The following is a 12986-nucleotide window of genomic DNA, read 5'->3' as shown; positions in this document are numbered from 1 at the left end:
TATGTGTAATAGCTGCACCATATACCACTGTGCCTTTGTTGCTTTTAGATTAAGATGGGACAATGTCTGGATTGCTGTGTAGACTTGACACTTCATGGTCTCCAGAGGATAATTCTTGGTGTTCTTAATACCTTCTACCTTATTTCAGACCACCAAGCCAAAGTTTCCACTATAATACAGAATAAAACACAACATTTAATGTTCTGAATTCAATCTCGATTTCTTTAGCACCAGCTTCAGGACCAATTTTACCTTTTGTCTCTATTACTGGTTATGAGAATAGAAAAAATCAACAGCCTCTTGTGTACTTTGTACAGATTTTAGAGTTTAATAGATGTTGTCTTGTTTTTTGTGCTTGTGGATTCCAAAAACCCAATTAACTACAAAATATGTTGTATTTAAGTGCCCCCAGACTAATTTAATTAAAGTATTTTCTGAACAGACTTTTGTCAGAACTACAAAATCATTGCAAATTATTTTGAAAAGTAAATCAATTTTATGATTTAACAGCATTGTGGTTAAGGCTTTGGTTAACAGCAGTACTCAGAGCGGGGCAGGGGACTTACATCATCATCGTTACAATAATAACAGCTTTAGTTAAGGTGAGGAAATGAATGTGATCGTGTTTAACTGTTGGTCTGCTTCAGTGTTTTGTTGACCCTCCCATCCAACCCAACCATTTGCTCTTTGTTTTTCTTTGGAGGTTTGAGTAGGTTTGGAGACGGCAGTAAAAAATAGTGGCAATGCAGTATTCTAGTCCCCCTTGTCTCTGTGCCCCAAAATTAGTACTGCTACCTTATGTATGTGATCCCATTGGCCTACGATTAAACCATGCCAACAATCTTTGGAACTGCACACTGGATATGGCACCAGTCCATTAATTACCCGTATCCCACACAGACATTGATTTGGCATTGATTTATTTGTAATTGGGAGCAATTCATCATTTTACTCCATTCGCTGGATTTTATTACCACAGCATCCAAAACCAAGACAGCACTGCGACTCCCAGACTTTTGTATGGCCGGCTAAAGGCAATATCCAAAACATGCATTATTGGAAGTGACACCTCACTAACAATATCATCATTATTCACTCATGCACATTACTTTTGTTTGGTTGAGCAGTGATCCAGCTTCAGCCCTGCTGGAGGAGATGCAGCCCATGATCTCCCTCTGAGGCATCACAGTCTGACATGCAGAGCACTAATATGACAGCATATTACCACTGCAGCCCGGCTTACCAATAACCTAGCTGAAATATAAGATTCTGCTCTGCTACAGTGAGTGGTCACAGGCCTGTCCTCTCCCGCTGTGAGGGTAGAGCTGTCAAACCTTTGGACAAGGTGTTAAATTTAACCTTCCAAGCCACTGGATCTGATCTTCAGCAACTGTTATTTTCATGTTAACAATATGTGAAAGGGAAGCTGGAGGTGCAAAGATAATAAATCTCCCTCTACAGTGCTCTCCAGTGCAAAGTCATTAAACTTAAGTTCCTGTGCTAAGTTCAATGACCAATAAGTCAAACGGAGATTGAAAACACAACCCACACAATTAAGGGCACAAGATGTCTTTTCAGTCTAGACTCACCAACCCTTTGTTGTGTAGGAACACTACCACACATACACACTCATACTAAGACAAGTAACAATAAAGAAATTGATTGATTGACAGTGGCCTTTCCCTTCCCACCAATTAGCAGACACGTGGTCGACAGGAAAAGACTCCATGCTCTTGTTGGTAATTAGTCAGATATTAAGCCAACAATGAGAGCTCAAGATGTTGATTGGCAAATTAATCAACAGAGGAACAAAATCTTGATTATCATGTATTTGCATCTAAAATGACACAAACTTCATCATCCATCATCCTTGAGCCCATCTAATATTGATAGTAGCTTCAGAGTAAAGTCAAAAAGACGGATAGATTGCCCTCAGTTGCTGCTGTAACACTGTCATGTCTCTTTTAGTAGTTATGCACACGTGATCGCACACAGCGCACACACAACCATCCCTCCTGTGCCAAGGTCACACCCTATCCCCTAATTTAAAATCCCTGAGCTCAGTTTCACTCTTTGAGTCTTTGAGATAAAGAGATCAACGCAGCAGGACCACTGCACTGCTGTGTATGATGCCAACAGCCTCATTATTCTAATTCTGTGTCATGCTGTGATTGGCAGAGGGTCCCAATGAAAGACTAATGCAATCCATGTGCCAGAGTGATGCTTTATATTCAATTCATTTTACACATTAAAAAGCTTGTAGCAGGTGTTCAGCATATTCCATTCAGCACTGATGTGCAGTAACTGGAACAGAAAGCATGTAATCATGTCAAATTTAAAGTCACAAGTTTAAAAAGCGGCCACTAGGGGTCTCTCAATCAAAACAGTCACAAAAGACTAAGCGTGCTGATGTTGTGAAGCAGTGTGGGATCTTGGGAGTTGTTTTCACCACTAAGATTGATGGAACTCTACCTGACGTGACTCATCATGTTAACACAGCAATGAATTATCTTGAAGGGGAAAACAGCCAACTGGCTAACAAGCTAGCAGTGTACTTTTCCTTCATCATCTGCTGTTTGTGTCAGAGGTTACAGCAGAAAGGCCAAAGCCACTGGTAAAGCAATATGACGCGATTAAAATGAAACATCCAATTACCTTGAATAAAACTGTGTATTTCTCTGAGTTTGAACATTGAAGGAAACATTTATGATCTAATATATCTAATATCTGTATACCAAACACCCACACTACGGGTGATTTGAGGTTTGCAACACAAAGGAAAATAAGTTATTTCAAGGACAAAGGAAAGTGTGGGTCTGAGCAGAAGCAAATTCAATGAGTTAGTAGGTGGAATTTTTTCAGCTCAAAGTACAGAGACACCTACAGTCGATGATGGATTCTATGTCCCTCACATGCCCCTAAAGAAGTCCAGCTTCAGCATGTACTCAGTCAAGTGAGTACGTTTTTTACTCATCAGCCTCCCTCACAATCGTTCTCTCCTCTTTCTCTCTCCGTCTCTGTGACTAGTTCAGACTCACACAGCCACACACTCCTTTCTTTTAACAAACCGACTCAGCTAAATGACAAGCCATTTGTCAAAACATCTTTTTTTTTATTACTTTTACTCGGCCACATTATTCTCCAATTAACTTCTATACTTATGACATTTACGCAGCCATTTATCCCTCAGTTTGAAATTAGCTGCTAACAAATCATCAAGCTCATGTAGATAATGTAGGTTTGTATATGGGGAGCAGTAATGTAATTATTCTTGTATTAATTTGATTCAGAAATCAGTTTCGTCAGTTCTGTGATTATATAACCTTGATTCATGCAGACTGTAATTTGACAGTAGTGTGGTCTGGAATCGCAAGGTGAACTTTGCAGAGTCTGTTTTTAACCACGAGCCCTCGGGTCAAATAATCAGACACAAAGACAGACATTGAAATATTTGTCAGCGGATCCCAATTGAACCAAACCAAAACCAGAGTATATGTGCTGCTTTATTAATCCTTAGTGCTCGCTCATCTGTTTATCTCTCTCCTCCCTTCCCATCTTACTCTGAACACAAAGTGAATCATCTCTAATACAGAAGACTGGTGCAGCTATGAAATGCAGAATGACTTATGAGATACCCGCGTAGCTGAACTACTTCATTCTTCGTCACCGTTCTTTCTTTGGGTCAAAGGTTTCCAGACGCTTGCAATATATTGATGCAGAGAAATTGCCCTGGGAACAATTTTAAACCAAAATATGTGGTCCACAAAATCTTAAAGCACTATGAAATCATTATTTCTTAGAGATGAGATAAAAAATATATAATATTATGGTCTATTATTACCGAAAACTAGGTCACATAAAAAACTAAAACCATTCATTCATCACTTTTTTTACTTATTAATCAATATATGATAAACTCAAGGGACTGTTTCTGTGTTCTTTGAGTTATATTCTGTCATATAGAGAAATTATTTCTGTACTCAACATTTTTCACTTTCTCTACATTAATTACCTCTGGAGACTTGGGTCACAGTGGCCCAGATGTGTTGATGATGCCATGCTTCATAATTTTTTACATTGTTAACATGGTCATTTGTTAAATATTGAATACATTCATTATTACTGTAGCATCATGACTTGCAGTGCCTTGGATGACTGTCAGATGATTTCTGCAACAAAGCATCAGAAAAAGTCTGTTTGCTCCAGTTCCAGGACACACACAGAGCAGCCACAGTGGATGTAAAAATATCAACATGGTGTTTTCCATTTTTCTCCTTGTGTTTTGTAAAATGCCAAACAAATTCTTTTACATAATAATCTTACCGAAAATCATACAAATTGGACGCCTTGTCATGAAATTAAAGCAAAGGAGACACAGGTACTTTGGACAAATTGGATGCATTTTACTTTTTCGTTGTCTTTCTTCAAATTATAATTCGGTGAAAATGATCTGAATCATGTCTCAATGTCTCTTTTTACAGAATTGCTGAAGAGGATTCATGATACAGTTTCACATTAGAGAGTTTCCATTTGCAAAAAAAGGTGATTAAAAACTTTTTTAGTAGAACTTTCAGTTAACAATTACAGATACAGCTGTCTGTGTGTGCCAAAACAGACTCAGACAGCTTCCATAATAAAATGTCTCATATGTGGTTAACCTTTTATTTTCTCTTTATGAACTGAAGCAAATTACGTTATTACACAATACCTTTTTAATATCAGTGGATTCAAACGTGTCTGTGCATGCCACTTTGTTTTGTTTGGAGTAGGCGATGATTTGAGACAGCAGGCTCGCCTTTGGGAGAACAATTTGTTTGCTTGTTAGGTTTAAGATCCTCACTAATTTAGATGCACAAATCTGGCAGTGGCATGAACTCCAACTCAGTCCCTCTGGGAGTCCGGGCAGAAGCCAAGTGAAGCTCTTCCAATCAAGCCCACTTGCTGAGCGTTGTATATCACACAAACCAATGGAATGTGTATCATTTGTTCATTTTATTGCTTTGTGCAATTCCCCTGAGCTGGAAACATTTCTCGCTCGCCATCTATTCCTGTCTGCTTTGTGACATCGTGGTTAAAGAGTGCGCTTGCATATTTTCATCTGGGAGTCAAAAGGCCTGCAGTCGGCAGCTTGAATGAACTCTACAGCACTTAAAATGTGATTTGTTTAATCCTGTGATGTCGCCGAGAAATCCAGCCCAGCTTTAAGTGCCGACCGCAGTAAGTGTGTGAGTGTTTTGTCCCCCGCAGTTTAAATGAAAGGTGTGCAACACTTTATCAGCAAATAGAAGAAATAGCCCCAGAGAAGGCAGGTACTGGCGTTTTGACTGCAAAATGTCCGTAAAAGATGATTAATGTTTGGACGACAAATAACCTGATTAGAAACCTTTTGATTGAATAAATCAAATTTTAAAAGTCTAAAATAAAGTGTAAATGAGGGCAGCAGAGTAAAAGCCTCAAACTCGGCTTAACTTTTAAAATTATAGATAGACACATACACCCTCACATTGAGTATGACGGATGTTTCAGCTACCTATATTAACTCTGTAATTCAAGTTGCATGTGGTTTTCAGTCATCCACTTATCAAAAACTACACTATATTACATAAGGCACATTAGGGCAAAAGTCACAAAAGAGCAAGTGCATTTATAAATCTATATCAGTTCACCATGTGAATAGATTGACAATTGTTTCAAAACATTAGGTACTGACTGACAACTACTGTTAATCTTTTTTTACTCTCTTCTCATCTGTAACAATCTGTGCTCTGGCACTGTCTGATCTTTAGCTGTTTCCCATTGTTTGCCTTGTGATATCTTGTGATTCTGTTTTGAAAGGTGCTATAGAAATAAAGTCTATCAAAGTAATAATTACAAATCTGTGAAGCTCTCATGAAAAAGAAAGCAGATGATTTCAGTGATTCCTCAGGACGCATCTTGGAATCTTATAGTGCACTTTGAAGAATGTAGTCTTTACATCCCCACTGCCCCTCCGATCACATATTATATCTGCAGTTTCAGGTTGTGCCAACGCCCCCTGGCTGCATTCAGGAGGGCTGCAGCCTCGCCGGTTTTCCCTGTGCACAGCTCTGCTCTCTCATGGCCCCGTGGAGCTGCTTGTATGTGCAGACGCAGCCAATCTCTTCCTCATGACGCCACCGAGGCTGGGCTCAGAGATCACAATATTTAACACACCCACCCTGGATGAACACTTGGACTGAAGACAAGGCGGCAGTGAGGAGAGGACACATGACAAACAGGATCCCTGCACCTGCCACCACACAGCCGACAAGCCGGGACAGCATCCAAGCATCTCTGCCACGAGTCACCTGTTATTTTCGAGGAATTTTCTTTTTCTTTTTATTATTATCATTATTATGAAATCACCCCGAACAGACCAGCAGGGAGGCTGTGATTCTGTGGACCTGTATCGCCTTTTTTGTTACTTTTTTAACAAAGAAGACGTCGTTTGACATCTCACTTCGTGCTGGCAGCAACACAAGGAAGCAGCTCTGAGGAAGAATAGAACAGGACAGCTCTCTCTCTCTGTCTCCCTCTCTCTCTCTCTCCTTCCTAACGATTTATGTAGTGGTCCGTCCTCCTGACACTGAATCCTATTCAACACCGCGATGAATGAAGAGCACTTTCTGAGCCGCTGCCAGTGAAGAAGTGTTCTGATCTCACAATGTGCCGCTGCGTCCACCTGTCTGCGAAGAAATCTGGACTATTGTAAGAAAACAGAGTGATGGCATCATGGAGTTTTTAACATGAGCTCACACGCGTTATGTGCGCGATGATCGTAGTAAATCCTCCAGCAAACATCGCTGCGTTGTCATCGAATAACAGCGCCGGACATCAACGTCGGTGCCGTAAGGTGCGCCGCGCGTAAAAGCCCTGAGCCTCGTCAGTGTGCAGAAAATAAAAAAAATAAAGATGATCTTGTTTCGTAAATTCAGAGTGTTGATACTGATGGTGTTCCTGGTGGCGTGCACCATGCACATCATGATAGACTTGTTACCGAAGCTGGAGAAGCGGGCGGCGGGAGCGGACAGCGGGGACGGCGGCGGCTGCCAGTGCGCACATCACCCGGCCGGGGAGTCGCAGGGCTGGGGGACGCAGCAGCGCGCCAGGTCGGCGGCCGAAGCGGGCTGGCCTAACAAGCACACGCTGAGGATCCTGCAGGATTTCAGCAACGAGCCGAGCTCCAACCTCACGTCCCATTCCCTGGAGAAGATCACGGCCGCCGGCGACAGAGCGGACACAGTTAGGCGAAAGGGACCGTTGGCGGAGGACCACAAACCGCTCATGGGGGATGCAAGTGGGGGTCGGACCGTGCATGCCCACGATGTCTCCAGACTGTCCACTCTGTTTGAGCATCCTTTATACAAGGTTGACCTTCCTACACTCACGGATGATGACACTTTGTTTAACGTCAACACTGACATCAGGTTTTATCCAAGAGCAACAGGGAACCAAGGATGGTAAGATTATATAAATAAAGTCAACTTAAAGGGTTACAAGTCTATCCATCTGTGCATCCATCTATATATACTTAAAGGCATCTATCTATCTAAACATCTATCTATATATACTTATGTCGATCTATCTATACATCTCTATATAGCAGACAGTTCCTTCCATCCATCCTGTCAGTTTCTGTCTCTTCCCTGCCTCCAGTATAATGTCCACTCATCCATCTGCTGCATCCACCCATCTCTGCCATTGTCATGTCTTATTAATCGGAGCACGCAACTTACAAGTTCTCATCCTGCCAAATTCTTGAGTATACACTTTGATTATTTTGTGGTTAGTGTAGCTGCATTCAAACCACATATTAATGATACTAACAGATCCATGTGTTATAAAGATGGAGTGTTCTGTGCCACTTCTGCCAGCATCACTAAGTCTGATGGGGTTAGTCTATATTAAGAGACAGCAACAAATACTCTGTACCCATCTATTACAGACACTAAAAATAATCTCAAAGGGAATCTGCTTGCACCACAACTTCTCATTAAGTCTCCTCTCCTCTCCAGGCACAATGAGGATGGGAACCAAGAGGAGGAAGAGTTCTCCCCGACAGGAGAGGTGACGGCAGAATCGTACCCCAACTGGCTGCGTTTCCACGTTGGAATCAACCGTTACGAGCTGTATGGCAGACACAGTCATGTGCTGGACGCTCTGCTCAAAGACCTTGTCACACAGAGGATCACTAGTGTGGGTGAGTCAGTGAGCCAGGAAGGAGCTGTGTTGCCAAGGTGTGCGTGTGCGTGCATGTGGAGTGTAGGTGATGGTAGGATGTGTGTGGTATAAGTGCAGTAGCTTATCAGGCCTGTATTGATTATTTGTTACCTTTGACATATTGATCTGTGTGTACATCAGCACTCATGTGTGGACATTTGATCAGTCCAACAATGACATTTTCTTTTTCTTTTACATTCATTCACAATCACTTCTGACAGTGTAATAAGAGCTGGTATCTTTGATGCAATTATGTAATCATTCATTTAATTAATACAGTGTGTGGGTCAGTCTAACTTCTGCAGGGTCAACACAATAAAGAGTATTTACTTTGGGCATTGAACAGGCAGTGTCCCCACACTGGTTAGACCCAAGCGTGACTTGTCTGAGTGACTAATCTCTATATTAGAGTACAGTGTGAGTGTGTGTGGGAAGGAGGCCACAGTCACATACATCTGTTTTTTTTATCTGTCTTCATGTTTATGTGTGGGCCTTTTCTTTTGGTTTTCCCTCTGGGGCTTGATCTAGATCCTAACGCTCTACTGTATGTTTATCAAATAATGTGTGCGTGTATGGGCAGCCGTGTTGGTTAAATTGTGTGAACAAGGAAGTTTTGTTCCTGTAGAAGCTGTGATTTACTGAGTTCAAATCCCCGAAAAGACAGATGCCTTGCTATTAAACATTTGCACTTAAACCCTAATTGCAAAATAAGGAGAAAGAACATTTGAATTTCAGAATATCTAAACATTACTTTCATTCCTAAAAATCTATTAATGCTTCTCATCTGGAGACGTTTTGCTTTTAGATCATCAACAAAATCAGTGCAAGTATCTTCTCAGTGGTGAGTGAGCATCAAGACATTACACTGTAAGTGAGTAAATTATGGTGCAGACATGCTTCATTATTTTGATCCCATCTCTGCCAAATCTTTGACAAAAAGGGAGCTTGCCTGTGTGAAAATATTGGAGAAGAAAATGGCACATTTCACTTCCCTGCTAAAGTGCATGTCCGTATTCCTTTGACTGTCCCTCCATCCCTCGCAGGCAGCTCACAATCATTCCTGCTGCACATCTCAGCCTGCACGTTAGGAGTTTGTGTGTATTATTTTTTGCCCCCTGTCTATAAAACCACCAATCTGTGACCAGACACAGCGACACAGCGACTGTCTGTCTGCAGAAAAGAAAAGCCCACTGCAGTGTGTGTTTATGCGTGTGCCTGCAAGCATACAGCCTCTGTGCCGCGTAATTAGTGCACACACTTACCACTTATCTGTCTTACTGAAATTACAAAACATAGGCAGCATTAGAAAGTTTCCCCTTTCAGCATTTTCTCTGCGATAGCGCCCACCTCCTCCTCGCTTTGTCTGTCTCCCTCCCTCCCTCCCCTGTGTCTGTCTCTCTGTTGGGGCAGGCTGTGGCCTTTTGGTCAGCTTTCAGCTGGACTCATAAATCATACGCTCAGTCCCGTGAGGTGCCGTAGGTGAGAGCAGGGTGGATTCATCATCACGGCGTGGGAGGGGGATCCGATAGTTGTGGGTGAGGCCTGGAGCTTTCTGAAAGACGAGTGAACGCAAAGGTGTAGAGACAAAGACAGGGGCATTGATTCATTTCTGGTCGCTGGGAGGAAACAGGGCAAAGATAGAGATGGTTGGATGAGCAGAAACACATACCGTCACTCACAGATACCAAGACAGATGGCCTTTAGGCGAATGAAAAGAATGTCTTGTTGAAGTTCACTGTTGTTCCTCTTTGGTTGCATGTCTGAGCTTATACAACCCAGAGAAACAATCAGCCGAGCTTTGCCTGGGTTTTTCCACAGGGGATTACCTTTTGTAGTTTCTGATTAGAAACAAAATTTTATAAACGCCCAGCATCCAGCAGTGAAATGAGGTTAGCTCCTCAAGGATCGTGGCTTAAGGGTTCAAGGTCACATCATTAAAATAAAGTCCAGTCATTTGCAATCTCTCAAAGGTTTTAGGATTGATGTATAGCTATACCAAGTTTAAAGATTACTCCGGGGGCACTATGCACTTGACCTGGCTTCAGCAAATCTGGCACATGCGTAGGGCTAATACTCTTGAGTGTATTCTTTGGCTTTGATTTTTTCAGTCTCCATCCCATGTCAAAAAAGAAAATGCACTGCCCTGAGGTTATGAAGATTGTACTTTGTGCAACAGTGTATGTAAAATTCAAAAGCTTTTGAGAATGAGTCACGGTAAATGGGGAGGCTTGCCAGCGGTGAGTAAGATTAAGTGAGACAGACAGAGCATAACAGAGAGAATATGAGTAAAAGGATGACATGCACACACACAAAGAAAAGGAGGCAAAACCGAGCAACCAACTGAGAGAGCTGAGAGAAACGGCAAGAGAGTCAATAAACACTAAACACAGCTCTGAGCAGGGGGTAGAGTGCAGCCAGCTACTCAGCCAGCGAGCCAGTCAATGAGTGGGTCCACGACAGGGGGCTTATGTTGATATTGGGGTTAGGCAGAAGCGCTGTGTTGTGTAATATGCTCAAGTTAATGCGTTGTAATAAATGGGCAAATCCCACGAAATCCTGTCCATTATGACAGAAACACAAGGCATTTAGACAGGCCTCATGGCCCCTTTGTTCAAGTCGGAGGACGGCGGGGAGCTCACAGTGAGTCTCCGTCAGCCTCTGGAAGACACCATGGACATGAGTGATAGTCGGAGACATGTGCCCTGGCTCCTTTCCTCGGGTACACGAGTTCAGTTTGTGAGAGCGAGAAGGGGAAGTGTGTAACACTCACAAACATTTGCTAAAAATGTGTGCAATCCACAGAGGCTTACAGAAAAACATCTGGTGCATATATATGCACACAGTTTTTTTGATATTCAGGAAAATAATATTCCTCAAACTGATTCAAGAGGATTTTTTTCTTCGAAGCAAAGTGTATTAAGTCTTAGATTAAACAAACTCTAATCGTCTGCTGCTAGTTTGGACTTTCATGACATTCTGTCTCAAAGTCATAATCAATCTGTTACAAAAAAATGTTCATTAGCATGTTCATCCTTCCATTAAACCCAGATCCAGTTATTTATTAGATGTCAGCAGATGCTTTTCATGCCACATTATTTTTCTCAGTCACACCCAACTCCTATAACTGACACAGTTGCACTTTGATTGTACGCTGCCTGTTAAATTGGTCAGCAGATGTGATAGCTCTATCATGAATTCATGCAAAATTGCGTTCACCAAATTGGCAAATGAGGGAACAGCTGTGCATACATGCAAGTGCATTTGTGTGTATTTACTGTATGTTTATGTACAGATGGGTGATGAATTAAAGAAATAAACCTGAATAAATGAGGGGGAAACATCAGAAATGCAGATGCTTCCACACAGATGCAGTTCAAGGTACAATTAAGCCATTAACACTCCACCATCCTATGCATGAAAATAGAGAGCAGGCCCAGTTCTGATTTTGTGTCTCAGTTGCAAAGACGAAAATATCTAAGAAACATTAGCACAGACTGAAGGAGTCTCAATCACAAAGGCTGTTCAACTTGCCAGCATTCTAGGAGCGACATCTGGCATCTGTATTTAGCTCTATCAGAACGATATCATTAAACTTGTGGTTGACAAAAATTTCTATGATGACTGTGATCCTCGTACATCAGCTCTTCCTCAGGTGTCTAAAAATATCAATGCACACAGATTGATATAATAGTCATGCTGCAGTAGATAAACGCTCATTACAAAGATGAAAGCACAGTTGAGAGTTCAGTGTTGCAGAAGCCAAAGTTCTCTGGTCCACAGAGACGTGTAAAAATAAAAAAATAAATAAAAGAGGGATGTGGTCAGAAGAGTGATCCTTCTCCATATTCTCGACAAGTGGGTGAGTGCATGTGTGGCGTTCACCAAAGAGAACAGTGCAGGCCTGAATACTTGACCCTCACAGTGGAGGAGTAACTGCAGATCAATACAAAAGTTGTTGTGAACATTTCGATGGTAATCGGAGTGGTCACTGAATGGTTGATGAGTGAAATGATGAAAAGGAATCATATGTGATGGTTTTCACAGTCACCAGATCTCAACCCAGTTAAAAACAAGAGATTTTGTACCAACATGTTGAGACAGCACTCTCCATCACATCATGAAAACACTATATCTTCTGAGAGAATGGTGTTTATCCCTCCAGTGGAGTTCAGAGCCTTGTAGATGACAAGACACGCTGATATTCTGATGGCTTTGCAACCTTCTAAGACACTTTATGTTGGTTCGAGTCTGTTTACGCCTCATGATATTTACACAGTGATCTGACGTCAGCTTTGTTTTCTTCCCAGCCATGAAATCAGGAGGCACCCAGCTGAAGCTGATCATGACTTTCCAGAACTACGGACAAGCACTTTTCAAGCCCATGAAGTAAGTACACACCACATTACAGCACAATTAAACCACATGCACACTGGGTTACATCTGTGTCATAGATTATTATCATTTTGGGAGAATCTCTATTGCGCCCTTAATAAGAACCAACATTCATCAGTGTGATGCATTTGGTTTGATGAACCCACTTGTGATGTAGGCTATATGTTTCAAGAGGGCTTCACAAAATCCACTGTATCTTGCGTTGTGTTTAGATACTCCCTCTCCCCTCTGTGTGATCTTTTTTCTGATGGGGAATCGTCTGCCTGCTTTTTAATTAACATCAACAGGCTTATGTGTTAATTAAAATGAGCACTGAGCCATCATGAAGACGTCTTTGGGGAGGCATATATGCTGAC

At 41.8% G+C, this 12986-nt stretch overlaps 1 protein-coding gene across 1 annotated transcript in view; it reads left to right on the top strand.

Moving 5' to 3' along the window:
- Positions 1–6211: 6211 nt before the first annotated feature.
- Positions 6212–12986, top strand: part of fam20ca (FAM20C golgi associated secretory pathway kinase a) — a 33378-nt gene continuing 26603 nt past the window's right edge. Inside the window, exons 1-3 of the mRNA XM_020101757.2 lie at positions 6212–7478; positions 8034–8218; positions 12546–12624. Coding sequence (XP_019957316.1) covers positions 6931–7478; positions 8034–8218; positions 12546–12624 — 812 coding nt within the window. The 5' untranslated portion in view covers positions 6212–6930. The remainder of the gene's footprint in view (positions 7479–8033; positions 8219–12545; positions 12625–12986) is intronic.

This window comes from Paralichthys olivaceus, chromosome 5 (genome assembly GCF_024713975.1).
Source record: "Paralichthys olivaceus isolate ysfri-2021 chromosome 5, ASM2471397v2, whole genome shotgun sequence".
Lineage (NCBI taxonomy): Eukaryota > Metazoa > Chordata > Actinopteri > Pleuronectiformes > Paralichthyidae > Paralichthys > Paralichthys olivaceus.
Note: the sequence above shows the minus strand (reverse complement) of the source record. Positions and strands in the feature narration are given on the sequence as shown.